Source organism: Eptesicus fuscus, chromosome 2, assembly GCF_027574615.1.
Source record: "Eptesicus fuscus isolate TK198812 chromosome 2, DD_ASM_mEF_20220401, whole genome shotgun sequence".
Lineage (NCBI taxonomy): Eukaryota > Metazoa > Chordata > Mammalia > Chiroptera > Vespertilionidae > Eptesicus > Eptesicus fuscus.
Genome location: NC_072474.1, coordinates 117,286,242 through 117,313,467, shown reverse-complemented (window position 1 = coordinate 117,313,467; position 27,226 = coordinate 117,286,242). Strand labels below are relative to the sequence as shown.

General features: G+C 67.4%; 2 protein-coding genes and 1 long non-coding RNA gene across 7 annotated transcripts; 1 reads left to right on the top strand and 2 right to left on the bottom strand.

Moving 5' to 3' along the window:
• Positions 1–73: 73 nt before the first annotated feature.
• Positions 74–10,460, top strand: TMEM175 (transmembrane protein 175). Of its 2 annotated transcripts, XM_054708797.1 has the most exons (12): positions 74–348; positions 2,146–2,589; positions 2,876–3,045; positions 3,305–3,343; positions 4,462–4,556; positions 6,067–6,118; positions 6,313–6,348; positions 6,832–6,915; positions 7,228–7,392; positions 8,122–8,200; positions 8,324–8,459; positions 9,617–10,460. In XM_054708797.1, exons 3-12 carry the CDS (start codon positions 2,884–2,886, stop codon positions 10,269–10,271), a joined length of 1,503 nt encoding a protein of 500 aa, XP_054564772.1. In that variant the 5' UTR covers positions 74–348; positions 2,146–2,589; positions 2,876–2,883; the 3' UTR covers positions 10,272–10,460. The 2 variants fall into 2 exon arrangements, with proteins under 2 accessions (XP_054564772.1, XP_054564768.1); XM_054708793.1 differs by lacking the exon at positions 2,146–2,589.
• A 459-nt stretch (positions 10,461–10,919) lies between these two features.
• Positions 10,920–22,870, bottom strand: DGKQ (diacylglycerol kinase theta). 3 transcript variants are annotated; one of them, XM_054708790.1, is made up of 23 exons: positions 22,491–22,870; positions 20,036–20,115; positions 19,370–19,469; positions 19,014–19,099; positions 18,785–18,910; positions 17,896–18,049; positions 17,758–17,829; positions 17,560–17,660; positions 16,997–17,235; positions 16,778–16,868; positions 16,620–16,674; positions 16,470–16,531; positions 15,987–16,137; positions 15,586–15,624; positions 15,078–15,193; positions 13,378–13,529; positions 13,069–13,217; positions 12,772–12,950; positions 12,407–12,507; positions 12,145–12,291; positions 11,899–12,010; positions 11,679–11,831; positions 10,920–11,414 (listed from the first exon to the last, which is right to left on the bottom strand). In XM_054708790.1, exons 1-23 carry the CDS (start codon positions 22,768–22,770, stop codon positions 11,301–11,303), a joined length of 2,859 nt encoding a protein of 952 aa, XP_054564765.1. In that variant the 5' UTR covers positions 22,771–22,870; the 3' UTR covers positions 10,920–11,300. The 3 variants fall into 3 exon arrangements, with proteins under 3 accessions (XP_054564765.1, XP_054564764.1, XP_054564766.1); XM_054708789.1 differs by having other exon boundaries at positions 17,758–18,049; XM_054708791.1 differs by lacking the exon at positions 17,758–17,829.
• Positions 22,871–24,220: 1,350 nt separating this feature from the next.
• Positions 24,221–27,212, bottom strand: LOC129150958 (uncharacterized). Of its 2 annotated transcripts, XR_008557752.1 has the most exons (4): positions 27,055–27,212; positions 25,090–25,569; positions 24,616–24,794; positions 24,221–24,304 (listed from the first exon to the last, which is right to left on the bottom strand). It is a non-coding gene; the product is annotated as an uncharacterized LOC129150958 (long non-coding RNA). The 2 variants fall into 2 exon arrangements; XR_008557750.1 differs by having other exon boundaries at positions 24,221–24,794.
• Positions 27,213–27,226: the final 14 nt, after the last annotated feature.

The window sequence follows — 27,226 nt, the reverse complement described above, 5'->3', positions numbered from 1 at the left end:
CCCCGCTGGGCGACGGCGCGTGTGCAGAGCCCTAGGTGCGGGTGGCGCATGCGCGGCGCCGCCGGCCTCTCGGAGGACTTCCGGCTGTCGAGTTCCCGTCTCGCCACGGATCGGGGCACAGACGCTCGGAGCGGTGGCCCCGGGGACTCCTGCCCAGGCCGTCCCGCTGCCCCCCAGCCCCGCCGGTTCCCCTGGGGGTCGAGTCTGCGGAGGCCGGAGGTCAGGTGCCCCGCCAGGCCCGGGGGAGCCGGCGGTGTGTGCGGCGGACGGCCTCTGCCGGCGGGGCGAGGGGAGCAGTGACAGCGGGGAGCTTGAGCTCCGCCGCGACCCACAGCCCCTGCGACTTCAGTGAGTAAGACTCGTTGCCCCGTGGACGGCCCTGGCTTGTGGGGTTGGGGGGCACATAAGTGGGATTGCTTTTAAGAACTGGTTGTTGCTAAAGGCTGAAAAACTCAAAAACCCAGTTTCCCAGTTTCTGTAGAAACATCAGACCCAGAACCCCACGTGTCACCCATCACCTAGAGCCGCCCCCCTCGGGGCTTACGGTCATTCACCGACCTCGTGGCTGGTTTCTGGTCCTGGCGGGTGCAGTAGGCACCTGAGGCTGCAACCCCTCCACGGAGTATTCGGTCTCCAACCGAAAAAAATGCACACGAAAGCCCGATCCTCCCCGAATGCTGAGCTCTCAGAGCGCTTTCCAGACTGGCTGCTCTGTTTGTTGCCATCTTAACAGTAACAGTAGCCTAGTTAACCCAGCGCGTTGGTGCTCACACATCCTTCTCTACCACCCTGGGGTATCTGGGAGAAGAGGGCACAGTCCGGTTAACCCTCCCCCCGTCCCTTTCTGGGGGTGAGAAAACATACTCAACAGTGTCATTACTTGGCCAAGGTCAGCACCTGAGCTAGCATGGCACACGGGTCACGTGGCTTTCCCAGCCAGTGCACTTGTCTGGAAAATGGGATACAGGGGCTGGGGTGCCTGGCACCCACCCTCTGCCCTCTGTCTCTGGTCCTGACCACTCTGGGACCTCATGGAAGTGAGATCACACAGCGCTTACCCTTCGTGACCACTTACTTCACTCCTCGAGCGTGGAGTCCTCAAGCCCATCCGTGCTGCAGCATCTGTGGGGGTTTCCTGCCCCTTTAAGGCTGAACAGCATCCTGCTCTCTGGATGGACATGTTTGCTGACCGTTCATCTGCATGTGGACCGTTGGGTTGCCTCCACCGTTGGCTGCTGTGAATGATGCTGCTGCGAGCAGGGGTGTGGCTTCATTCAGAACCACCCCAAACTGAGAACAACCCACATTTTACAGCCGGTGAATGGGGGAGCATATAGGTCCATCCACACCAGCACTTAACTGCACAGAAAACACTGGTACTCACAAAACACACGTGGATCTCAGATGCATCATCGTAAGTGAAGGAAACCAGACGCGGGAGGTGCCACGGGGGCACGCCCATCTGTGGGACAATATGGAAAAGGCAAAATGACAGTAGCAACCTTTAGTGAGCCCAGCTGGTGTGGCTCCATGGTTGAGCATCGACCTATGAACCAGGTCACGGTTCAGTTCCGGGTCAGGGCACATGCCCGGGTTGCGGGCTCAATCCCCAGTGGGGGTGTGCAGGAGGCGGCCGACTAATGATTCTCATCATTGATGTTTCTGTCTCTCTCCCTCTCCCTTCCTCTCTGAAGTCAATAAAAATATTTTTTAAACAAACATAGGAAACTTAGTGGTGGCTGGGTTTGCGGTGGAGGAAGGCTTGGCCACAAAGGGACTGCTCGGGGACAGACCGGTGTGGTTGTGGTTACCAAGAGATGTCCCTTAGTTCCTGTTGTGTCTGCACTTGTCAGAAGCTCCTAGAACCTACAGCAGTGAGCAAAGTGAGGAGGAGAGAGACAGCTACAGCCCATGCCCGGCCCTCCCGCCAGGTCGCTGCAGCAGCCCTGAAGGGGTGGCTGTTCTCACTCGTGTTGTGTTCTCGCCGTGTGTTAGTCGTGAGGGAGGTGGGTGGTGGTTTTGTGTGAACATTCACATCAATGGCCCAACACTGTATCGTTGGGCAATTTGACGTGTTCCTCTCAGCCTTGTTTCTGAGTTTTATTTATGTGGCTCTGCTTCATCCGTTGTCACTTCCTGTCTCAGCTCGGGCCACCAGAGCAACGTACCACAGGCAGGAACTTACCTGGGCGTCTGCAACCAGGTGGCGGTCAAGTCCGTTTTCGGGGAGGGCCGCTCGCTGGCCTGTCACCGTCCTCACAGCGGAGAGCGGGCGCTGGTCTCTGCTCACCAGGGCCCCGAGCCCATCACGGGCCCCATCCTCGCGGCCTCATCTAACCCCACTCCCTCACCTCCCAGCCATCGGGCCAGGGCTTCCTTCCACATGTGACTCTTCAGGACACACACAGTCAGTCCACAGCACTTTCATTTTTTCTTTTTTAATCCTCACCCGAGGGTATTTTTTTTTCATTGCTTTTTAGAGAGAGTGGAAGGAAAGGAAGTAAGAGAGGGGGAGAAAAAGAGAGAGAAACATTGATGTGAGAGAGACACATCATTGATTAGTTGCTGGGGATCAAACCTGCAACCCAGGTATGTGCCCTTGCCCGGGAATCGAACCTGTGACCCTTTGGTGCACAGGCCGATGCGCTAGCCACTGCACCACACCCGCCGGGCAGTTCACAGCCCTTTCTAAGTCCATTTGGGGTTTAACATTTGCTCCCTTTAGAGGGTTTGGGGCATTCACTGCTGAGCCCAGCGCGGCGTGGATCTGCATGCTGCTGCCCCGGCACACCCGTGGGACCCCTGCTGGGCTCACTGCGGAGCCAGCGGGCAGGCCCAGGAGACTCAGCAGGCTCAGGCCTGTGCCTCTTCCCAGGCCCCGCCATGTCCGGGTCTCAGGCCCCAGAGCCAGCCCTGAACGTGCAGGGAGACTCCACAACCGCCACGGGGGACGAGGCCGCTGCCGACGACGACGACGGGACCCAGCACTCGCATCGCATGCTCAGCTTCAGCGACGCACTGCTGTCCATCATCGCCACCGTCATGGTCTGTGGGGGTCGCACCCAGCTCAGAGCCTGCCCCCACCCAGAGCCACTCCCACGGGACCCAGCCTCACCCTCCCAGGCAGCCTTTGGGTTGAGCCTGGCCCATCTCAGCAGCATCCTGGGCTCCCAGCCCCTCAGACAGCTACGGGGGTGGGGGTGGGGGTGAGGAGCAGCCCATCAGGGACCCAAATCCCCCAACACCAGTGAGCGCCCAGCCCGAGAGACACACGTCCCTCCGTTCCTTTTGTGTCTGTTGGTAGATCCTGCCTGTGACCCACACGGAGATCTCCCCTGAGCAGGTACTTGGGCACAGTCTATAGTGTCTGGTGCGGGGAGGGTCCACTTCAGTACCTGGCTTGGGGGGGGGGGACGGGGAGCCTGGGACAGGCTCGTGGGGGGCACAGGGAGCCTAGGACAGGTTGGGGGGACACGGGGAGCCTAGGACAGAATAGGAGGGACGTGGGGAGCCTAGAACAGGCTGGGGGGGACACAGGGAGCCTAGGACAGGTGGGGGGGACACAGGGAGCCTGGGACAGGCTGGGGGGGGGGACACAGGGGAGCCTAGGACAGGTGGGGGGGGACACGGGGAGCCTAGGACAGATAGGAGGGACGTGGGGAGCCTAGGACAGATTGGGGGGACACAGGGAGCCTGGGACAGGCTTGGGGGGGACGTGGGGAGCCTAGGACAGATTGGGGGGGGATGCAGGGAGCTTAGGACAGGCTGGGGGGGACGTGGGGAGCCTAGGACAGGTTAGGAGGGAGGGCGTCGGGTCCCTGCTGTGGGTTCTCGGAGCGAGGGCCTAGTGGCTGATGGCCTGAAAGACAGGTTAACGTCACGGAGTGAGTGGAAAGGGTGTTCTTCCTAAGGCCGAGTCCCCCTGGGCAGCCAGCAGAGTCCCCGTGGGCAGAGTCCCCGTGAGCAGTCAGCAGAGTCCCCGTGAGCAGCCAGCAGAGTTCTCCCCGTGAGCAGAGTCCCCGTGAGCAGCCAGCAGAGTCCCCGTGAGCAGCCAGCAGGGTCCCCGTGAGCAGCCAGCGTGCAGCATTTCTGCTCTGTGGGGTAAATAGCACAGTTAGGAGCTGGACCTGATTTCAGAAGACACCGGAAGGTCCTGGGGTGCCTCCTCCCGTGAAATCGGTGGCATCCTCTCAGCTGAGGGGTGAGGACGCCCCTCACGGCCGTGGTCTGGTCCCAGCCAGTGCACGTGGCCTGGATGCCACGGGCCGTGGGTGCTGGGTGTGGCTTTTTCCTCTCGGGGTTCGGGTGAGAGTTCACTAGGAGGACGGTGGGTCTGCCTGGGCAGCAGCAGCCACACCGACAGGGCCGGCCCCCCAGGGGGCGACCGCGCGCCGGTGACGCTGAGGGTAAGTGCAGCCGCCTGACCCCTGACCCTGACCGGACGCTGCTCTGTCCCCGTAGTTTGACCAAAGCATCCAGAGACTTCTAGCGACCAGGATCGCCGTCTACCTGATGACGTTCCTCATCGTGACTGTGGCCTGGGCGGCACACACGAGGTGCGGCTGGGCTGGGCTGCAGCTTCCCACCCGGGTGGGGTCACGGGCAGCTGCGTGCCCTCACAGCGCCCACTAGGTCCCGTTCTGGGGGTGGGCGAGCTGCCCCTCGCTTCCTGGGCTAAGCCCCAAGGGCTGCCCCTTCGCCCAGTTCTCACTCCAGGCCTTGGCTTTGTCCCTGCACATGGCCGGGCCGGGCCTCGGGCAGTGACGGGGAGAGCTCCCAGGTCCGGGTGGGCACCGCTGCCGCCTTCTAGAGCTGCCTCTGGGGCTGGCACTCAGGGTAGGCCCCGGGGCCTGTCCTCACTCGGGGCCTGCCCTCACCTGGTACCCGCCCTCACCCGGGCCTGCCCTCACCCGGGGCCTGCCCTCACCCGGGGCCTGTCCTCACCCGGGACCTACCCTCACCCGGGACCTACCCTCACCCGGGGCCTGTCCTCACCCGGGACCTACCCTCACCCGGGGCCTACCCTCACCCGGGGCCTGTCCTCACCCGGGACCTGCCCTGAGCGCCAGCCGCAGAGGCCACGCTTGGCCCTGGTGGACACGGACCACCAGGTGGAGGACTCGGCGCTGAGCCCAGGCCAGGAGCAGGCGCATCCCGGGTCCGAGCCCTGAGGAGACCCAGGGGCGGGGAGGCGGGCAGGGCTCTGGGTGTGTCGCCAGCTGCTGGGCCGACCCGGGAGCTTGCGTGTGCGACCCGGGAGCTTGCGTGTGCGACCCGGGAGCTTGCGTGTGCGACCTGGGAGCTTGCGTGTGCATCCGCTTTGGCTTCCTCGCCCGCACGACGTGGAGCCCTCTGGGAGCAGCTGCCCGCAGGTGCAGTGTGGGCCTTCCTGAGAGGGATTCCTTGTCTATTTTTACTTTGTCTTATTTTTTAAAGGGTTTTTTAAGTTGATTTTGAGAGAGAGGAACAGCTCTATGAGAGCACAACACAGGGGGCTGCCTCCTGCACACCCTATGGGGGGACAAGCCCGCATCCCGGGAGGGGCCCTGCCGGTCCGACTGGCGGCCCTTCAGTGTACAGGACGACGCCCACCCACTGAGCCGCCCAGGCCAGGGCCCGGGCTGCCTTCCTTAAATGGCCTTTGGACCCGAGGCCTGAAGAGCAAGTCTGCTGTGGGCTGCACGGCGTCCCTCACAGGTCTGGGCTCCTGTGCGCCCGGCGCAGGCCTCACACCTCGGGACAGGCCACCACGGCCTCCTCGGGCGTGTGGCTGCGGGAACGGGAAACGGCCCCCATGGTCCGCCTGCCCCGGGCGCGAGGACATGGACCCCCAGCGCTGCCACGCGCGTCCGTTGGTTTCCACAAACTGCTGCTCGAGCAGCAGCTGCGAGCGGGAGGAAAGAGCGGACACGCGTGGAGATGCTGACGCGGCGGTCTCAGGCCCCTCCGTTCTCTTCTGCGTGTTTTCCGGCTTTTCCAACCTCCGCACACGGCAACGTGTTGTGACGATGGTGCTGCTGGACCCGTGTTGTTGATGGCGTGTCCGGGCCCTTCTCACCTGCTTAGGTTGTTCCAGGTTGTTGGGAAAATAGACGACACCCTGGCCTTGCTCAACCTGGTGAGTTTCCTTCCGCCGAGGGGAAGTGACTGTGGCTCCTCCCTCCGAGGAGTGAAAGGCACCGCCCATCACAGCCAGTTCCTCGAGGCCCAGCCCGCTGAGAAGATGGGGGTGGGCAGCAGGGGCGGGCGCCCAGCCAGCCTGGAGTGCCCTGCCCGCACCCTCCTGCCTCCTGACTCCCGCCCCTGCCCTAGGCCTGCATGATGACCATCACCTTCCTGCCCTTCACGGTGAGTACTGGCCGCTTCCAGGCCTCGCTGAGTCCCCCCGCCCCCGGGGTCCAGCCTGGTGAGAGGACTCAGGACCCAAGATGCTCCATCCTCAGAACCTCAGCCCAGCGGGGGGTGCAGGCAAGGAGGAGAGGAGGCTGAGGGGGGCGGCCGGCAGGCATGCTGCCTGGGAGGGGGCACCTGGGTGTGCAGGCGGGTGGAGGAGGGGACGCCCAGGGGCCCTAGCAGCCTGCCTGGCAGGGATGTGCCTGGGCCTCCAAGGCCGAGGAGGGGCGCCCCCTCCCCGCTTACTGGTGCTCCCAGCTCCCGCCGGCCCCCAGCCCATGCCCAGCATGTGGCTCCCCACCCGCCTGCCTCTCCCTCTGCACCTGGCGGAGGGCCGTGCTGAGTGCAGGGCCGAGCATCCGATGGACTTGCCGTCCTGGTGGGGACGCCCGGGCCTGGACCCGGGGCTGCAGGGCCTGCTTTGTGTTTTGGCTGCAGTTTTCCCTGATGATGGCCTTCCCGGAGGTGCCGCTGGGCATCTTCCTGTTCTGTGCCTGCGTCATCGCCATCGGGGCCGTGCAGGTAGGCGCCCCCCGGCTCCCACGGGCAGCCTCTCGGAGCGGGTGCAGGTGGGGTGGGCGCAGTGAGCACCAGGCACGGACGCCGTGGAACGCCTGCCTGCCTGCCTGCCCTGGGGCACCTGCTGTGGCCGAAGCCGACTGTCCAGAGGCAGGGCCTGGGCCCCGTGCCGTGGAGACAGAGTGAAGAGACCCACATGCACAGAGCAGGGTGCCCGTCCCCTCCGCGCCCCCAGGACGTCCACGCTGGGCCCCACAGCGGAGCCTGCCCTCCGAGGCCCCGTTCTGCTGGTCCTGCAGCCCAGCTCTCCCACAGGCGCTGATCGTGGTGTATGCCTTCAGCTTGCCCCACCTCCTGAACCCCCAGATCGGGCGTTCCGCCCACCGGGGCCTCTACCGGCGGCACATCCTGCACATCGTCCTCCGAGGCCCAGCTCTGTGCTTCCTGGCCGCAGGCTTCTCCCTGTTCTTCTACCCGGTGGTGAGTGGGGGGGTGAGAGGGGGTGGGAGAGGGGGGCGGGGGCGGGGGGGGGGTGAGTGGGGGAAGGCGGAGGGGAGGGTGACACCCCTCGTGGGGAGGGAGGGCCCAGCCGCAGGAGGGTGGCATATAAATGTCTGCCGCTGCCTCGCTCGGTCATGTCCGCGAGGCCCACCTGTGCAGATGTCGGGCCCCCGGCTTGTCCTCCCCATGGTGGCCGCGGTGCCAGTGGGCCGTGCACTTCGCCGTCCCCCCTCCATGGACCTTGGCCGCTGCGAGCAGGGGGTACGGACCCCTCGGGGACCCGCGTTCACTCCTGGGCGATGCTCAGAGGTGGGACCGCCGGGTTGTGGGTGGGCTCTGTGATGTGGGGGAGCTCCGGTTTGCCACAGTGGCTGCACCTCCGTGCGTTCCTGCCTCCGTGCACGCGGTTCCCGCGCCCTCTCCGCGCCAGCACGGTGTCTGGCGGTGTGAGAGGAGCTGTCCTGTGGGGACGAGGGCGTGAGGGGGAGCTCGCTATGGCCTCGGTCCTGTGCCCGCCTGTGGGGTGCTGAGCAGCCTCGGGGCGTGGGGGCCCCGGACTCCCCGTTGAGCGGAGCTGCGGTCCCGTGTCAGACGTGGTTGGTGGGCGTTTGCTCCCTCCCGGGGACGTTCTCGGACGCGCCGCTGTCACCTGTGCCACTGGCGGTGCCCCGCCCTTCAGAGCAGATCTGACGTGTCTGTGTCTCGCAGTCGTACCTGCTGATGGTGATGGTCATCTTCCTCCCCTACGCCAGCAAGGCGGCCAGCTGGTGCAGAGGCAGGCTCCTGGGTGCGTCCGGGTGCCGCGCCAGGCGCCCCTGGGGGTCCCCTCCCCGCTGCATGCTCCCGGCCCCTCGGGGAAGAGGGCGGAGGGTCCGCGGGCGTGCGAGCTCCTCCTCCTGCCGCACCACAGGCCCCCGGGAGCCCCCAGCCCCCAGCGTGGAGTTCTTCACCTTTGACCTGCAGGAGCCACTCAGCAAAGAGCGGGTGGAGGCCTTCAGCGACGGGGTCTACGCCATCGTGGCCACGCTGCTCATTCTGGACATCTGGTGAGGATCCTGCTCAGGCCACCCTGGGCGTACTGGGCGGGGCTCCCTGTCCAGGAAGTGCCTCTGGTCGGGTTCTCAGCCCAGGAGAAGGAATCCCGCTCCCGGCAGGGCTCCCAGCTATGGGTCTCCGCCAGCAGCCCCCCCTGACCGCCTCTGGGTCCTGCTACTTCCAAGGTTTACCTGCTTCCTGCCAGCCTCCCTCTTGTGTTGTTTGTTAATCCTCACCCAGGGGTGTTTTCCCCATTGATTTTTAGAGAGTGGAAGGGAGGGAGGGGGAGAGAAAGAGAGAAACATCGATGTGAGCGCGACACATCGATTGGTTGCCTCGTGCACACGCCCAGAAGGGGCGGGGATCGAACCTGCAACCCAGGTACATGCCCTCAACCAGGAATCAAACTCAAAACTCTTTGGTGTGTGGGGCAACGCTCTGACCACTGAGCACACTGGCCGGGGTCTCCCTCCGTTTTACAGCCTTGTGTTCCTTGTTGAGTTTCAGCACATCCTATTTCATTGATGTGTTAGAAACCCTGATTCCGTGTTTGTCTGTCAGTCTGAAGTCTAATTCTCCCTTGGTAACTCTTTTTACTGTAACTTGTTTTTAAAATTGGGCGTAAGCGTCCGCTGGTGCTGATCTCTGAGGCCTAGACCTAAGCTTCCGAAATGACCGGTGGCTGGCTCGGGCCCCGCCGTGAGCGGTGTGTGGACGGCTGGGGTTGGGGAGGGATGTTATTGCTTCCACTCTACCCTCCGGGCCCTGAGGGCCTCACGGCTCCCCTGGGCTCTGTGTCCTGCTTCCTCCTCCAACCCTGGAGTCCAGCCCCCCTCCCACTGACATGTGCAGCACCCCTATGGGGGTGTCTCGGGCACCTCGCCTGGAGGACCAGAGAGCTGCACAGGCTCCTGGCTGCGCCCGAGGGCAGCGGCCCCACGGCCTCAGGGGATTAGAGTCGCCCCTTACCATCCCAAGTGGACAGACCACTGCCGGAGGCTGGACAGACAGCCCAGAGGCCTCGGCTCGGGCCGGTCCTGAGCCCTGATAGCGGGGATAAGACGAACTTCATGTTCCGAAAGTCCGCCCCGTTCGCCCGGCGTTCCGGTGCGGACGGCAGCCTGGGGGGCGGGCGAGGCCCTCAGGTGCCGTCTGTTCCCATCCGCAGCGAGGACAACGTCCCGGACGCCAAGGACGTGGAGGAGAAGTTCCAGGGCAGCCTGGTGGCCGCGCTGAGCGTGGACGGGCCGCAGTTCCTGGCCTACTTCGGCTCCTTTGCCACCGTGGGCCTGCTCTGGTTCGCCCACCACTCCCTCTTCCTGCACGTGCGCAAGGCCACGCAGTCCATGGGGCTGCTCAACACGCTCTCGCTGGCCTTCGTGGGCGGCCTGCCCCTGGCCTACCAGCAGACCTCGGCCTTCGCCCGGCGGCCGCGCGACGAGCTCGAGAGCGTGCGCGTCAGCTGCGCCATCATCTTCTTCGCCAGCGTCTTCCAGCTGGCCATGTGGACCGCGGCGCTGCTGCGCGAGGCGGAGACGCTGCGGCCCTCCGCACGGTTCGGGGGCCGGGAGCACGCCTTCATGTGCGCCAAGCTGGCGCTGTACCCCTGCGCCAGCCTGCTGGCCTTCACCCTCACCTGCGTGCTGAGCAGGTTCAGCACGGCCATCTTCCACAGCATGCAGATCGCCGTGCCCTTCGCCTTCCTGCTGCTGCGGCTCCTCGTGCGCCTGGCGCTGGCCCTCCTGCGGGCCCTGCGGGGCCTGGCCCCGCCCGCACGGGACACCCTGGACCCGAGGGCCCCACTGCTCCCTGCCCCCTGCTAGCACCGCCCCTGCCAGGACTCGGCTTTGTGGGGACACGCGCCCATCTGTGTCCTGGGCCCACCCAGGCAGGTGGGTGTGCTGTGGCCCTGGGTCCTCGGTGCCAGGCAGGCCGTCCTGGGACCCCATGGCCCGGCCTGGCCCACCCTCCCCACAGTGGTCCTGACGCAGAGACAGGAGGGAGACGAGGGAGGCCGTGCCCAGACTGTATTGTGCCGACCTCGTTGGGCTGCAGGTCGTGTGTGGCACAGCAGGCGCCGGTGCAAAGCCACAGACACCTCAGGGCACAGACGCACGTAGACAACAGGACAGCCCCCACCCACGGCTTCTTAGACACAGCAGCGCCGCAGGGCAGAGGGGGACGCACGGGACGAAGGCTGCTCAGTGCATGTAGGTGCGGCTTTGGCAGAAGCTGGGGGGGGGGGGTGGCACGGCTGAGGCTGAGCCAAACCTCAGGGCAAATAGCAGCAAAGGGACCCGGCACCGGGCCGGACAGTGGGAAGGGCATGGTCTGCGGGTCCCCCTCCGGGGCCTCGGGGTGACCCATGGCCCAGCAGCCACGCCCCCTGCTGGGCCTCCATGTCCGCGTCCATTGTTGGCAAACAACACAAAGTGCGAGTGGTCCTTGGCGACTAAAGCTGGTTCCTCCACATTCCCCGTCTCCGTTCTCTGGCCTGGGGCACTGGTCTGCTCAGCTCGGTCCCATCAGGCACTGCTTCCCGCCCTTCCCACGCCATCCTAGGAAGGGGGCCAGCCCGCCGGCCTCCTGTGCAGTGTAGTCGCCACTCCCGGCCACAGCCAGGCAGGAGCTGGTGGGGGCGGGTCCCCACGTCTCTGCTGGGCACACCGCGACCCTCGGAGCCGGCTGCCCCAGGAGCACCTGGGACCGCCCAGGGGACAGAGGAGGTCCAGGCGCAGTGCTCAGGCCGGCGGAGCCCCTGCCCACCCGTCGGTTGGGAGGCAGGATGTGGGGAGGGGCACCCCAAGGTCAGGGCTGCAGACACGTCCATCCACTGCCTGCCACTGGGCTGCTCAGCGCCGCCTCTCCTTGGGGCCCCCCTCGGGGGCAGGCCCCTCCTCCGCTCGGGCGTCCTTGGGGGTCCCAGCCTTCTTGGGTTTCTGCTTGGCCTTCCTGAGCATGTGGACCTGTCAGAGGGGGGTCAGAGGGCAGGACGCTGCAGCCAAGGGCCCCAGAACCCATTTCACAGAAGGGCGAGGAGTAGGGGCCACGTGGTGTGGCCTGTGGGGCCGGGGCTCAAGCCCCTCCACGGCCCAGCAGACGCCTCCTTCAGAGGCCCGGGGGCTCGTTCCAGAGGAGAGGCAGGTGCTGTCAAGGGCCCACCTCGCCCTGCCCGGGCCCATGCCCTCCCGCCGCGCCTGCCAGCCCATGTGGCGCAGCCCACGACTCACCTTGGGGCCCACGGCTGAGATGATCATGTGGCCGGGAGCCTGGACCCAGGGCTCCCCGTCCACCTGCACGGGCGTGGCCTTGAGGAGGGTGACCCGGAAGTAGGCGCCTTGGGCGATGCGGATGCCGGAGCGCAGCCCGCCTTGGACCTGGCCCTGGGAGGGGCGGGCGGCTCAGCACTCGGCGGCAGCACCTGGGCCAGCCCCCGGCCCCCATACTCACCATGTGCATGACGCCGGTCACCCCCACCACCTCCAACAGCCCGTCATCCATCCGAGGCTTCTCAAACCTCGAGTCGCTGTCGGAACCCCACAGGTCAGCCCCTGAGCCCCAGCTGTGCAGAGAGGGAGGGGTGCATGGGTGAGGGTGCAGGCTGCGCTGGGCCCCGCGCCCGCCCCAGCCCGAGCCAGGACCAGCGGGAGCCGAGCCTGCTGCTGGGCAGAGCCCCAGAGCCCCTCCCCCAGGCACCTGGGGATGTTGATGAAGATGAGGCCCTCGATGCTGGGCAGCTCCACCTCCTGCTGCTCCACCTGCAGCCGGATCTCCTTGTGCAGGCTGCGCGCGTGGCTCATCTTCTGCAGCCCCACACGCACGTACACGCCTTTGTTGTGGAACCTGCGGGAGGACACGCCCGCTGTTACCAGGTGGGCCTTGGCCAGCCTCAGTCAGCCCCGGGCCAGCACCTCTCCAGTTCCCTGCTCTGCCAGAGCAGCCTGACTCCCGCGGGCACCTGCTCGTGAACTTGCTGGGCTCCTCCTCCCGCGCCTGGTGGAAGTCCAGGCTGAGCTCCGCGTCGATGCCGATGCCGCAGTAGTTGCTCATCTGCACGATCTGGGGGCAGACAACTCCGTGGCCTGGGCAGCCCTCCCGGCGCCCCGCTCCAGCCCGACGGCACCGCGTGCTGGGAGCCGCCCCTCCGGGAAGGCCTGCTTGGTAGCCGCCAGCACCGGGAGACGACCGCACGGCACGTGCGAGCGAACGGGCTCCCGGACGCAGGACCACTGCCCCGAGCCTCAATTCCCCTTCCCTAAAGAGATGGCCAGGGACGGTCACCCGCGGGGCCCCCGGCCACCACTCCCTCCCGGCACGCCGCACCTTGGGGGGCTCCAGGTCTGCCACACCGTTCTCGGCACCGCCGGCCTCGTGCGCGTCCAGGAGGATGGTCCAGCGGTCCACCAGCACGGCGTCGGCCTCGTCCACCGACACCAGCACCGAGAGCGGGTCCTCTCCGCTGTAGCCCGGGCCCCAGCGGAGGACCCGGCCCAGGTCATTCCCTGGGACGGCGAGAGGCAGCCTGACTCTCCGAAGCCCCCCCACCCCCGGGCCTCAACTGACAGGACAGGAAGGAAGGAAGGACTCCCAAGCCCCGCCTCCACACCCATGGCTGCCCACCTGTGCCCAGGGGCAGGATGGCCACAGCAGGCTCCGGGCAGGCCAGCTGGAGCCGCATCTCCTCCAGGGCAGCAAGCACCCAGCCCACGGTGCCGTCCCCTCCACACACCAGCACCCGGAAACGGGGCACCCGGGCGAACACGTGGAGCCTGGAGGGAGGGAGGGAGGGAGGCGGGGACTGTCTGCCACAGGCAGGAGGAGAGGCTGCAGCTCACCCCCACCTGAGACACCGAACCCCAGCCTGGGCCACCAGCCCGCCCACAGGCGTGAGAGCCCCTCGCAGGGCCTGTGCGGGCCCCGCGGACTCACCCGGGCAGAGGCCCCCCGTTGGTCAGCTCGAAGACCTGGTGAGGGTTCAGCAGCTTCCGGAAACTACAGAGCAGGTCACGGCCCTTGAGGCCTCCGCTCTTGGGATTCACAAACACGAGGAGGGGGCGGCAGTCCGGGGGCAGCTTCGTGTGCTGCGAGACGGGGCCGAGTTACGGCAGGCGTGTCCCCACCTCGCTGCCTGGGCAGTGGCTGCCCCAACCCCTCAGCCCACCTGGCCTGGGCCCACCCGGAGCAGCCCTCCCCAGGAAAGGGCCCAAGGGGCCACACGGCATCCCAGCTCGCCACTGACCTCTAGGGGTACACGGCATTGACCTCTAGGGATGCCTGCCACTGACCTCTAGGGACCCCGCCCCTGACCTCGAGGGGCACCCGCCACTGACCTCTGGGGACCCGGAGGCAGAGGGGGCAGCGGCCACCGGGGCTCTAGCTCGCAGGCCGAGGCCCAGCCGCTGACACGCCCCCGAGACCTCGCCCACCGCCTCGTCCAGGCCGCACAGCCAGGCTGGACCCTGGCCCCACTAGAGCCTCCTGGTGTGCAGCCTGGGAGGCCGCCGCTCCCAGGGCCCCACCCACCACCCAGCAGCCAGGAGCCCAGGGCACAGGGAGGCCACGCGCCTCCCCTCAGGGTCAGGACGAAGCCCTCCTCCCCCATCTCCAGACACCGTGCCCAGGAGACAGCGGGCAGGAGGCCGGGGTCCCCACAGGGAGGTGGCCGCTGGTGAGACGTACAGGTTGGCACTAACACAGTAGCCCAGGACACGGGGTGACATGTGACCCACGGGCAGAGCTGCCTGCAGCACCATGCGCCGCTCACCGGGCGGGAGGCTCCCGGGAGGGAAGTGAGAGTCGGCATCGGCCAGCTCTGCCCAGGGCTGGTGGGCACCCTGTCCTGAGCCCGCTCAGGGGGAGGGGCAGCGGGCACCTGCAGGCATCACCCACTCGGTCACGCTCAGGTCACAGCTGTCATTCTGCTGCCCCGGGACCCTCGGACAGGGCGGCTGCAGATGCCTGGGGACCCCACACCCTGCCCTGACCCATGTTGTGCCCATGGCGGAGCCCACCCTCGTCCCGGGCTGGCGCCAGGCACCCTCCTCCGGCACCCTCCTCCGGCACCCCTCCTCCGGCACCCTCCTCCAGGCACCCTCCTCCAGGCACCCCTCCTCTGGCACCCTCCTCCGGCACCCTCCTCCAGGCACCCTCCTCCGGCACCCTCCTCCAGGCACCCTCCTCCGGCACCCTCCTCCCAGGTACCCTCCTCCGGCACCCTCCACCAGGCACCCTCCTCCAGGCACCCTCCTCCAGGCACCCTCCTCCGGCACCCTCCTCCAGGCACCCTCCTCCGGCACCCTCCTCCGGCACCCTCCTCCGGCACCCTCCTCCGGCACCCCTCCTCCAGGCACCCCTCCTCCAGGCACCCCTCCTCCAGGCACCCTCCTCTGGCAGTGCTGGGTCTGCAGAATGGTATCTGGTTAGAGAGTGCCACCTGCTGGCCGAGGCGGCCAAGGGCACAGGCAGGGCGGCCAGGCCCAGGGACCCCAGGGAGGGCAAGGGCCTGTGGGAAGTCCTCTTGGTCCATGGAGGCCTCTCACGTGTGTGAATCAGGCGTATGTGGCAGACGCCCAAGCATTAGATAAAACCAGTAGGGGAGCCACGTCCCCCCAGGCCCGGCTCCCACTCACCAGCACGTCCGGGAGCACCAGGGCCGTCAGCAGCCGGCCGTGCACCGCTGTGTCCCTGACCAGCATGTACAGCCGCTCGGCCTCCGCGAAGCAGGCCACATCCAGCACCACGGCACCTGTGGCAGGTGGGCTGTGAGCTCGGGCCTCGCCAGGTTCAGGTCCGCCCACCCCAGGGCGTCCAGAGGGTGCAGGCCCACCCCCCTGGGGAGCTCACCGGCGGCCAGGATGTTGTGAGAGGAGGTGAGGGAGGCTCTCGGGACACAGGACGGAACCCCCCCCCCCACTCCCGGGCCACCAAGCCCCCGGGACCCACGGGGGACGAGCCCACTTCGTTTCTGGGAGATACGAAGTTTCCCGTGACAAGGATGCGGATCCAGGGGCAGGATGCAGTGTTCTGGCCTCGTCATGGTTTAGCAAAGCTTGACCCCCCACCCCCGCCCTCACGCGGGGCTCTTCCCTTTAACCGCAGGAGCGACTTCCGGCCTAAGGACCAGGGTGGGGCGCTCACCTTGGGAGGAGTAGACGTGGCTCAGGGTCACCAGGTCAGCTGCAAAGACAGGCGGGTCAGGGAGGCAGAGGCCACGCCAGCCCAGCCCTGTGTTCAGGGGAAACGGCACACCACGTGGCAGGGCCAGCGACCCCAGGAAGGGCCACCCCCAACTCCAGGCACAGCCCCTCCCCCCGTCTCCCAGAGCCTAGAGCAGAGACTGGGCCTCCGGAGGCTCAGAGCCCCTCCAAGGAGGTGTCACAGTCTGCGCCCCAGGAGGAGAGACCACGGGGTGGGGAAGGCTGTGGCAGCGACGGGGGAGTGGGGGGGCCTGGCCCCGCCCAGCAGCCCCCCTAGTCTGTCTCAGGGCCCCCCCCCCGCCCCCAGTGGCTGTAGCCCCAGGCCAGCCCAGGCGGTCACACCTTTGGTGGCCACAGCCTTGTCCAGCAGGCTTCCATACTCCTGGGGGGACAGGCCGGGAGGCAGGCCCCCAACGAACAGGGAGACTCGGGGGGCCACGGCCTTGCTCTCAGCCACGTAGAAGCGAGTTTGGCTCATTTGCCGCAGGGACGTCTGTGGGGGCGGGGAGCAGGGCAGCGCTGAGCACAGCGCAGGGCAGGGCAGCTCCCCACTCCAGGCCCGGCCACCTCCACCCGGAAAGGGGGCCTGGGAAGGAGGGAGAGGAGAGGACGAAGACACAGGCTCCCGCCCTGCAGGCCCCTCGGGGACGCAGGGGGCTGTGGCCCGAAACCCCACCTTCCGTTGGGCAGCAGATGGACGCGCCAGGCCTGGGAGGGAGGCCTGAATGGCCAGCGGCCCCCAGGCGGCCCTGGGGTCCTCTCTCTGAGGGAGCGACCATGGCCAAAGGCCAGTGGCTCCCAGGGGCCAGCGTTCACGCCACTGACCTGCCGGATGTCTCGAAGCCGGTCGAGCAAACGCTCTTCCTCGGCCAGCACCGTCCGCTGCACTGCAGGGTGAGAGCACCGCCGTCAGCGCGGCACCGAGCCGCCTGAGCAGACAGCTGCCCGGCCCGGGGCCCAGCGCCCAGCCCTCACCTTGCCTGCTGCCCATGAACACCTCCTCCAGCTGGAAGCTCTCAGGACCCTCGGCCTGTGGGGCAGAGTCGGGGTGTCAGGCCTGGGCCAGCCCCCCCCCCCCCCGGACACCCAGGGGCACCCACTCGGGGCGGGCCCGGGCGGCCCCGCGCACACACCTGGCGCCCGAGCAGCGGGAGGACCTCCAGTACCACGGTCCGCGCAGTGCTCTCGGGGGTCACGCGGACGGACACGTAGGCCACACCCACCCTGCAGGGGACACGCTCGGGAGCTGGGGCCACACAGCCCCACCCCACCCCTCCGACCCCCCCACCCCTCCGACCCCCCCACCCCTCCCGACCCCTGCAGAGACTCTGCGCACGGAGCCTGGGCCTCACTTGAGCCAGGCGGGGTAGATCTTCAGGACATCCTGGGTTCGAGGGAGGGTGCGGATGACCCAGGCCTCAGGGGTGACCTCTCGGGACCTGGGGCCCCTGCCACCCTCCTCCTCCAAAGTCCTGCCACTCCCGGCCTTCCCTCCGGCCTCGGGGTCGCCGGCCTGCAGCGGGCAGGGGAGCGCCTGCAGCTCGAAGCCCCGGGGGTCCTCCGTGATGTAGTAGGCCCGCAGCGCAGCCTCCTGTGGGGGCAGACCAAGGGGCAGGCTGGATGGCCCTGCCACCCCTGAGCCGCCCCCTTTTTCGTGGTTGTCAATCCTCACCCAAGGATATTTTCTCCATTGATTTTTAGAGAGAGTGGAAGGGAGAGGGAGAGACAGAGAGAGGGAAACACGGATGTGAGAGACACGTGGATTGGCTGCCTCCCGCAAACACCCCGAGTGGGGCCGGGGTCGAGCCTGCAACCCAGGTCCATGCCCTTGATGGGAATCGAACCCAGGACCCTTCCATCCCAGGACGGACGCTCCAACCACTGAGCCACACCGGCCAGGGCTGGGCCCTCTTACCAGCACCTCCTCGCTCCTGGCCAGGCGGGGGACGCTGACCACTCGGAAGCGATTCCGATGCACCGCGTCGTTGCCGTCGAAGATCTTCAGGGTCTGCTTGTCTGGGCCAGAGCGAAGCGGGTGTGAACCCTGACCCGGCTGGAGCGGGGGCGGGGCCGGGGCGGGGCGGGGGGCTGGGCGGCGGCCCAGGGCACGTACTGGACTCCGGCACCGGCAGCTCCCTGCCCGAGCCCGCGGGGTCGCCTCCGTCCTCGCCGTCGTCGCCCTCGTCTGTGGATGCACACACGGGCCTCACTCGGGGTCCCGCCCCCGGCTCCCCCGCCCACACCAGCTCACCTGGCTCGGGGCAGGCGCGCTCCGAGACGCGGAAGCAGTGCGTCTTGCTGAAGTTGCGGGACAGCAGGCGCACGCACGCGGGGGGCAGCACCAGGGTCCGCAGGCGCCCGAACGTGCACTCCGGGGCGAGCGCCGGGGAGCAGGCCGTGTGCACCTGGGGGGGCACGGCCTTGAGCCCGGGGCTCTGCCTGGGGGGCCGGGGCCAGGCGGTCCTCAGCGATCCCGCAGGGCCCAGGCGGGACTGAGGGCTCCCACCATAGGGAGCCCCGCCCCCACCACACGGAGCCCCGCCCCCACCACGCGGAGCCCCGCCCCCACCACACGGAGTCCCGCCTCCACCACACGGAGCCCCGCCCCCACCACACGGAGCCCCGCCCCCACCACACGGAGCCCCGCCCCCACCACGCGGAGCCCCGCCCCCACCACACGGAGTCCCGCCTCCACCACGCGGAGCCCCGCCCCACCACGTGGAGCCCCGCCCCCACCACACGGAGCCCCGCCCCCACCACGCGGAGCCCCGCCCCCACCACACGGAGCCCCGCCTCCACCACACGGGAGCCCCGCCCCACCACACGGAGCCCCGCCTCCACCAAGGGAGCCCCGCCCCACCACACGGAGCCCCGCCCCCACCGAGGGAGCCCCGCCCCCACCACACGGAGCCCCGCCCCCACCACGCGGAGCCCCGCCCCCACCACGCGGAGCCCCGCCCCCACCACACGGAGCCCCGCCCCCACCACAGGGAGCCCGCCTCTGTGTACAACGGTGTACAACGGGGATCCCCGCTCCAAAAGATCCGGGTCTCCAACTGAAAGAAGGGACCCCGGCCCCGCCCACCTGGACGGGCACCCCTCCCGCGGGTCCTCCCCGCCCTCCAGCCCGCCCCGCCCACCTGGACGCCGCACCACTCGCAGCGCAGACCGGCCAGCACCTCGGAGGAGCCGCACGCCTTCCGACACACCTCGCAGCGCGCCCCCGAGGGCAGGTTCCCCTCGCGCCAGTGGTGGTGGTGCGTGTCCTGCGGGGGGGGGGGGTCGTCAGCAGGCTCCCTGCGGCCCCGACACCCCACCCCACCCCACCCCACCCCACCGCGGCCCGGCCCGGCCCCGCCAAGCGCTCACGTGGTCCCGGTGCCCGTCCTGGTGGCACTGGCGGCAGTCGCTGCAGGCGAAGGGCACACAGTCGGGGTGGACGTGCAGCTCGCACACTGAGGGGCGGGCAGGGTCAGGGGCCTCTCGCCGGCCTGGGTCCCGCCCCAGCCCCGCTAAGGGCAAGCTTCCGGGGCCTGAGGGGCCGGGCTGCGACACGCCCCCCTCCAAGCCGGCCCCCCTCAACCTGCAGCCTCAGCGCTGAGCCTGCCGCCTGCTTGGGCAGCTCCAGAATCCAGAACATTCCACCAGGTCCCTCCCGCCACTCCACCCTCCACCCGCCGCCAGGCCGTCCGGGCAGCAGGGACCGGGCCCTGAGCCAGCGGTACCTTCGCAGCGGAGCGCGGGCGCCTCCAGGCTCCGGCGGCACACGGCGCAGAACTTGCGCTTGTAGAGCCCGCGGGGTCCAAAGCAGTGGGCCACGGGGACCTGGGGGTGGGGGGGCGCATAGCCTCAGCCCCTCAGCTGGGGGCCACTGGCCACCACAGCCCCCCCCCCCAGCCAGCCCTCCACACCCCAGAGAGCCCCCTCACCACCCACCCGCTGCCTGGCCACCGCAGCCCCATTCTCCTGCGCACTCTTCCCAAGGTGCCTCGCAGTGACCTCCCCACTCTGTGCAGGGCCCTCACTGCGACCCCAGGAAGCCCCTTCTGCCGGGGGCCACCCTGCTGGTCCTTCCCTGCCCAGCCGCTGCCCAGGGAGCCCTGGCACTGACCGCTCCCTGTGTCTGTTCCCTTGTGGTACATTTGGGGCAACCCAGAGGGAACCCAGGTGGAGGAGGGCCCACCAACAGGCAGGAGCCGCGCTGGGACGCGGAAGACACGGGTGAGCACAGTGGGCAGTGAGGCCTGGCTGCTGCTCTGGGAGGGGACCCACCCCAGGCCCTAGGCTGGTCCTGGCCATCCCACCCAGCCTGAGGCCCTGCCCGCAGAGCCCTCATGCCCCTCCCACCCCTCTGCCCGCCGGCCTGGATGGCAGCCCCAATCCGTACGCACTCGGACCAGGCTGGGCGCCACGCTGGTGCACGGGGTCTTCACCTGCCTCACGCACTTCTCATGGGACATGAAGTTGCAGACTGTGGGAACAAAGCCGGGAGTCAGACCCTGTGCTGCCCAGGAGTCCAGAGACCCCGGCTTGGCATGCAGATGGGGAGCCTCAGCCAGCGGCACCCCAAGGGCCGTGATGGGACCAGTGTTCTGCCAGGGCAGAGTACCCGTCACAGTGGGTGCACTCGGCCCTGGCTGATGGGCCAATTCCTGCCTGGGTGAGTCAGTGCAGTCCCTGCCCCATCCCACTGTGGGGGTGTGGTTCCCGCCATCTCCCTTCCCCCCTCGTACCCTCCCACTCCTCACAGTCATGGGGGAGAGGGAAGCCATAGCAACAGAACCCCCCCCCAAGAAGCACAGAGGGACACCTTGATCCTCTGTCCCCCCCCCCCCCGAGAGCCCAGATTGGGGGACAGGGGCCTGGTGACTCTGACCATCCTGGATGACATTTCTGGTACCCCAAGAGTGGGCCTCCTCCCACACGCAGGCTCAGCTCTCCTCCGGGCTCTGCAAGGGCAGGCAGGTGGATGGGACCCCTACAGGCAGGACCCGGCAGACCAGCTTGGAAAGGGACGCCCTTCCCTCACTCACGCAGTGGCATACACCCAGTTACCCCTCCCACCCCACAGCCAGTCTGTGAGACCAGAACCACGGAGGCCCATTGGACAGCTGGCCTGGCGAGGGCTGCATGTGCCCGTCCAGAGGGGTGAGCACTCAGACTGTGCTCCCAAGGCCCACCCCAGAAGCATGGGGGCACCCCCACCCGTCCTGGAGAGGCCCAGCGAGACTACAGTTCAGCGTGGGATGGACCCCAAGGTGAATAGGAGCGGGGACCTCAAGAAGAGTGGCTGGAGCGGCCGCTGGTGGCACACACAGAAGACAGGGCCTGTGAGGATGGGGACCTGGGGGGGGGGGGGGCTGGGACGGACGAGGCTGCAGGGCCTGGGGAGGGGCAGGTGGTGGAGGGACAACTCTCCCAGCAGCCTTGAGAAGACTGCCCACCGGGCCTCCAGGCAGCCCCAGCCCACCCGTTCCCTGGAGGGAGGCAGACAAGCTCCGGACAGGAGCAGCCGGAGACCTGGCTTCACAGAAAATTCCAGAAGCAGCCGGGCTCAGGTGGGAGATGTGGAGTGAGCCCCCTACCAGCTTCCCCTCCCGGCACCCGGACCAGCTCTGCCACAGAAGGCAGTGCTGTGGGCAGGCGGCACCCAGCTTCCTCCTCTGGCCCACGAAGATAGCGCCCATCAGCCCACCCACATGTCCCGGTGCTCCTGGGGGGGCCGGGGGGGCTTCCCCCCGCATCCTGGTCAGGCCTCTACTGGCCGAGATCACCAGCCCCTTCTCCACACGGCTGCCCCGTGAAAGCCTCCCCTCCCCACACCCCCCCCCCCCGCCCGGCCCCGTGCCCAGCTTCTTCCAATGAGCTGCTGAGCCCTCAGAGCTGGGGCCCTGCCTTCACCTCTCACTTGTTTGGGGGTCCCTGCCTTCACCTCTCACTTGTTTGGGGGTCCCTGCCTTCACCTCTCACCTATTTGGGGGCCCTGGGTCTAGCCGCAGGCTGGAGCTGAGTGGCCTGCACACACATCTCACCTTGAGAGCCTCCTGGAACTCCCAGAGGGGAGGCAGGACAGTGCCATGTTTCTGTCCTGACACCCCCCCCCCCCCCGCCAGCTTGCCAGGCCACCTTGGGGCAGCCCCGGGGGGGGGGGTCAGGACAACCATGCCCTGTACCCTGGCAGAAGGCATCCTGTGTGAGGAGCCGAGGCTCCAGACCCCTGCCTAGGGCCCTCTGTCTCCCTGCCACCCTGCCACCGCCCACGTGGCTGAGGGAGGGGGCAGGACTGGAAGACAGCAGGCCCTGGAAGCACCCCCCCCCCCAGGCTGCCCAGGAGCCAGAGGAGGGAGGGCCCCTCGCCCAGACGCTTGGCAGCCGGATGGGAGCCCTGTCGGGACACGCCGCAGGTGGGACAGCAGCCTGGGGAGGGCTGTGCTGGAGCCAAACCCGAGCAGCAGACAGCAGGCAGCCCCTGGGCGGAGGCCCAGCAGAGCACGGAGCCAGCCAGGCAGCCCCGCTGGAGGAGTGGGCTGCCCGGGTGCGCGGGCCTCCCTCCCAGCCGCTGCACCTGCCCCTCGCTCGCCCTGCCCCAGGCGGGGCCCCCACGCTCTTCCCCCATTGGGTCCCGGCCCAGGTGAGCACGTCCAGGGAGTCCTGCCGGAGGGGCGCGGGCACGGACGCCCCGAACCCTAGCAGAGCTGGTCTTCACCGCCTCCCTGGGGAGGTTCTGGCCCGCACACTCCTGCCCCGCGGGAAGCCACCGCCGGGGGCAGAGGCCAGAGGTGCGGGGCGGGCCGCCCGGGGCTGCGGGCTGCGGGCGGCGGGCGGCGATGGGGTCGTGGCGCTCACCGTCGCACAGGAAGCCGGCCAGCCCCCAGATGAAGTCGGAGCAGAGGTGGCAGAAGGTGGGCTTGGTGAGCATCACCTTCCGGAAAGCGTGGCCCAGCGCCGCGGGGCCCGGGGACCTGGCGCTGGCCCGCTCGGGCCCCGACCCCGGCCCGGACCCCGGCCCCGGCTCCGGCCGCGCGCGGCCTCCCCTGTCCAGATCGGGGCTGGAGGCCGGGCTGCCCGGGCGCGGCGAGCCGCCGCCAAGCCAGGCGCGGGCCCCGGACGCGGCCGCCGCCGCCATCTCCGACCCGGGCGGCCCAGACCCGCGCTGCGGGCCGGAGCGGCCGTGGTCCCAGCGGTGCCCCCGCGGTCCGGTCCGCCAGGCTTCCGACTGCGCCCGCCGCCACTGCGCAGGCGCGCACTCTCGGGACCGAGCCGGCCGGGCGGCGGGCGGGGCAGGATGCGAGGCCGAGAGGGGTGCGGCGAGGGGGCGGGGCCGGGACGCGGGGCGGGGCCGCAGGGTTAAGCTGGGGGCGGGGCTGACGCGGAAGTGAGGGCTGAGAGGGCGGGGCCGAGGGGCCTGGGGCGGGGTCTAGGGGAGCAGGGCCTACCGGGGCGGGCCTGAGGGGCGGGGCCTGGCGAGGGGCGTGGCTCCGGGCGGGAGGCGGGGGCCGGGCCTGCGGAGCTGGGGTCCCAGTCTGGGTCCCGACAGCGCCGCGTGGGGCTGCCGGGCGAGCAGGACGGTGCCTGCCTCGCACGCGCACGCGGCCTCCCGCCATCCACGCGAGGCGTCGGCACCTGCGGCGTCCAGGAGCGCGTCTGCGCAGAGGGACTCCTCCCACGCGGTCCCCGGATCCCGCCTGTGACTCCCGGTTGCTCAGGGCGACCCAGCGAGCGCGCGGCACATCCCGAGGCCCCCGGTGGGCTGGACTCGGGGCCAGGCCGGCGTCCACGGGAGAGGAAGAGGGCGGTGGAAACGGCCCTGGGCTGGGCGGGCCTGGGCGTCTTCGGGCGCGCGGACCCCCTTGTGCGCAGCACCCCAGGCGCCCGGCCCCCGTCCTCACCGCCAACCGGGACGGATGCGTCAGCCAGCGTCCGCGGGACCTGCAGCCCGCCAGGCTGCTGCTGCCTCGCCTGTTTGCGGACGGCCTTACAGGGCCCCTCCCATCAGTTCTCCCGCGGGAAGGCGCCGGCGTCCCTCCTTCCCTCCGGGCAGTGGATCCCACCCCAGCCCTGCCGCTGGGCGCCCGGCTCTGCGGAGGGGCGGCCCACCGAGCCCGCAACCTGGGCTTGTGTCCGACCCGGCATGGAGCTGTGACCTCCTGGTTCTTAGGGCGATGACGCTGCACCCCGGAGACACACTATTCGGGGCAATGATACTTTTTAATCCAATTTTGTCTTGTCTCCTTTTACAATATCATTTTCCAGGGAGCAAAGAGAAAGCGCCTCGAGTCCCTCTAGCACGGGAGGCTGGGAAGCAAATGGAGGTGGCTGTTCACAGCCGCTCCGGCTGGACTGCCCGCACGGGTCGCATCACCTCCGCTGTCAGATTTGGAGAGAACTTTGTCTGGAGAGTTTCGGGGGCGTTGGGTGCGGTGACATCTAAGATGCCCCTTCTGATCCCGGCCTGGCCACACTGCTGTGCGGCTGCAGCTGATCTGGCCAACCCAGCACTTCCTGTCAAGTCGCAGCCCGTTTTTACCCTCTCCCGGCAGCCAGTGTGATTCCCCGCGGTTAACTGCCCCGTGTGATTCCCCGCGGTTAACTGCCCCGGGTGTTCCGGACGCTGTTTCTGCCGGCGTGTCGGGCGCTAACCTCGCTATGCAGAGAAGGGACTGCAAGTGACACAGAGGACACATTCAGCCAACCCGGCCACTGTTCCCACAGCTCGACTCCCCTCCGTCAGGTCCCGAAGGCACCCCGCCTCCCCAGCGCCACCCCAACAAGAGGGGAAGCGTGGCAGAGGGAACGTGAGGTCGATCGTGTGGGGACCTCCGGGGGCACGGTATCTTAGTTTAGCAACTTTTACAAAACCATGTGGCCCTTTGGGAGTCCACGCCACTGTGCGGGCCTGCTGTGTCCCTGAGGTGCCCAGGGCCACCCCGTCTTAGGGCCCTGACGTTGGGGGCCGGGTCTAGGACAGCACCTGCCTCTGTGTGTGTCCGGTGTGGGGAGGACCAAGTCCCCCAGAGGCCAGCTGCCCGCCTCGTCCAGCACCTGCGTTCCCGCACGGTGGCCCTTCCTCCACCGCCGAAGCAGCAGCACAGCATCTGTGTTCCAGAACGTGTCCCCAAGCCCGGGCGCTGGCATGGCTCAGGGGTTGACCTATGAACCAGGAGGTCAGGGTTTGATTCCCAGTCAGGGCACATGCCCAGGTTGCATGCTGGCTCGATCCCCAGTGTGGTGTGTGCAGGAGGTAGCAGATCAATGATTCTCTCTCATCATTGATGTTTCTAGCACTCTCTCCCTCTCCATTCCTCTCTAAAATCAACATGCATATATATATATATATATATAGAGAGAGAGAGAGAGAGGAAATAAAATGTGTCCACAGGATACGTTCCCGTCCGATGTGGTAAGGTGACAGAGAGAGGCAACTGCCTTTGAAGGAACAACTTACCACTTGCACGTCCCAGGAGAAGGGGTAACCGTGCCCTGCAGGGCCCCACAGGGAAGGCCCAGTGCGGGCTGGAGGCAGACTCGGGAGCCCAGGGAGCGTGGCCCAGGGTTCTGGTCTGATTGGGGCGTTCACAGGAGGGAGAGGGTGAGTTTAGCGTGGCATCGTGGGGACAAACTCAGCAGCCTGGCGCAGGGAGGGCAGGCCCTCCTGTCCGGGACCTGGCTTGGTGTCTGAGGTGCGATGGTGAACGGGTGGGCGCGGGCTCTGGATGGACTGACTTGTAATCAGAGGTGTTCACAGGGGCGTCTTAGCCGGCTCCAGGGACTGGAGGGCCGGGGGGTTGGGGCAGTCTGTCCAGAACCAAGGCCCCCAGAGTCCGGAATACAGGAAACAAGCAGATACAGTCGATAGAGTCGGGCGGACAGCCGGGCGGGGGGGAGGAGGGAACATTTCTGTCTGTCTGGAGATGCAAGCCAGACTCTGTTTAAGAGAAAAGACAATAGGTGTTTTGTTTAAGAGAAGAAAGAAGGGGAAAACCTGATGCTACTGTGGACGGGGCCATGCCCGGGAGAGGGCTGCCCAGACCTCCGGCCCCTGCCTGGCTCCCTTCTCTCCTTTCAGCCAGAGAGAAATGACCTTGCATTTCCCAGGAGGAGGGGGAATAACGCGCCCCAGCCCTCCCTCCCCCTGTGGCCCTGCCTCCTGTTCCCAGGGCCTGTGGCACCAGCGCTCCCTTTATGACAATCATTTCCGTGTGGCTGCTTCGCCTTACTGATAAAGACAAACACGTTTCAGAACCATCTCCAAATCTCTCTCTTAAAAAAATAAATAAATAAAAATATGTCTTGATTGATTTCAGAGAGAAAGGAGAGAGAGAAACATCAATGATGAGAGAGAATCATGGATTGGCTGCCTCCTGCACCCCCCACACTGGGGATCGAGTCCGCAACCGGGCATGTGCCCTGACTGGGAATTGAACCGTGACCTCCTGGCTCATAGGTCGATGCTCAACCACTGAGCCACACTGGCCGGGCCAAACCTCCTCTCCGAGGTCTGGCCTCTGCGCATCCAGTGTCCCCCTGCCTCCCCTCACAAGGATGACATTAGCGCCCGCTCGGATAATCTGAGATCATCTCCCGTGTGAGAGCCTTAACTTAATCACGCCCGCAAAGTCCCTTCACCCGGAGTCACACTCACAGGCCTGGCGGGCCGCGGGCCACGCTCCGGTCACTCCCCTCCCCCTTCCGTGTCGCTGTCACACGTTTTGATTCCCTGGGCATACGGTAAGCCCCGCACAACACCCTGTCACGGTGTTCCAGGCCGCTCCCCGCGACTTCCTCTTGCCCCGCCCTCCTGCCCCAGGCCTGTTCGCTGTCTTCCGGGAAGGGCACCCTTCACGGCAAATGTTCTCAGAGCTTGTTTCTCTGAAATGTCTATTGGACCTCCTCCTCCTCCTCCTTCTTCTTTTTAAATATATTTTATTGATTTTTTTACAGAGAGGAAGGGAGAGGGATAGAGAGCTAGAAACATCAATGAGAGAGAAACATCGATCAGCCGCCTCCTGCACACCCCCTACTGGGGATGTGCCCACAACCAAGGCACATGCCCTTGACCGGAATCGAACCTGGGACCCCTCAGTCCGCAGGCCAACGCTCTATCCACTGAGCCACACCAGCCAGGGCTGAAATCAATAAAAATATATTTTTTAAATTAAAAAACAAAAAAAGAAACGTCACTTGGCTTCTTAGAGGCAGCTTGTCCTGGGCCGTGCCCGTGCCTTTACAACAGCCCCACTTTCAGAAAATGCCCCCCAAACCCGGGCCGCCTTGGACTCTGCTCCTCTTCCCACACATCCAGCCCCAAGGAGCCCCCTCACCCCACCGCCCGCCAGCGAGCCCGCCCCGAGCCCCATTCGGCCCTCCCGGCCTCCAGGGCCGCTTCCAACGCAGCCGGAGCGGGGCTCACCCGCGTGCCGCTGCCCAGAGGCCCGGCTGCCCAGGGTCCCGCGCGTGGCCGGGGACGGGACTGCCATCCCGGGGGCGGGGAGGGCGAGCGGGAAGGAACCTTCCGGGGAATCAGCAACCCAACCTCCGGGCGGCGGGAGCCCAGAGACCCCACCCAGGGTGCCCGGCCCCGC

Bases quoted from the DNA above. Each gene is read 5' to 3' on its own strand.
- DGKQ (XM_054708789.1), bottom strand. From the start codon at position 22,770: ATGGCGGCGGCGGCCGCGTCCGGGGCCCGCGCCTGGCTTGGCGGCGGC. The intron at 18,911-19,013 runs GTGAGCGCTTGG...CCCCCCCCGCAG, and splicing joins AGGACGGGCACCGGGACCAC to GACACGCACCACCACCACTG. The intron at 15,625-15,986 runs GTGTGACCGCCT...CTGTCTTTGCAG, and splicing joins CAAGGCTGTGGCCACCAAAG to CTGACCTGGTGACCCTGAGC.
- TMEM175 (XM_054708793.1), top strand. From the start codon at position 2,884: ATGTCCGGGTCTCAGGCCCCAGAGCCAGCCCTGAACGTGCAGGGAGAC. The intron at 4,557-6,066 runs GTGCGGCTGGGC...TCACCTGCTTAG, and splicing joins GCCTGGGCGGCACACACGAG to GTTGTTCCAGGTTGTTGGGA. The intron at 6,916-7,227 runs GTAGGCGCCCCC...GCTCTCCCACAG, and splicing joins TCGCCATCGGGGCCGTGCAG to GCGCTGATCGTGGTGTATGC.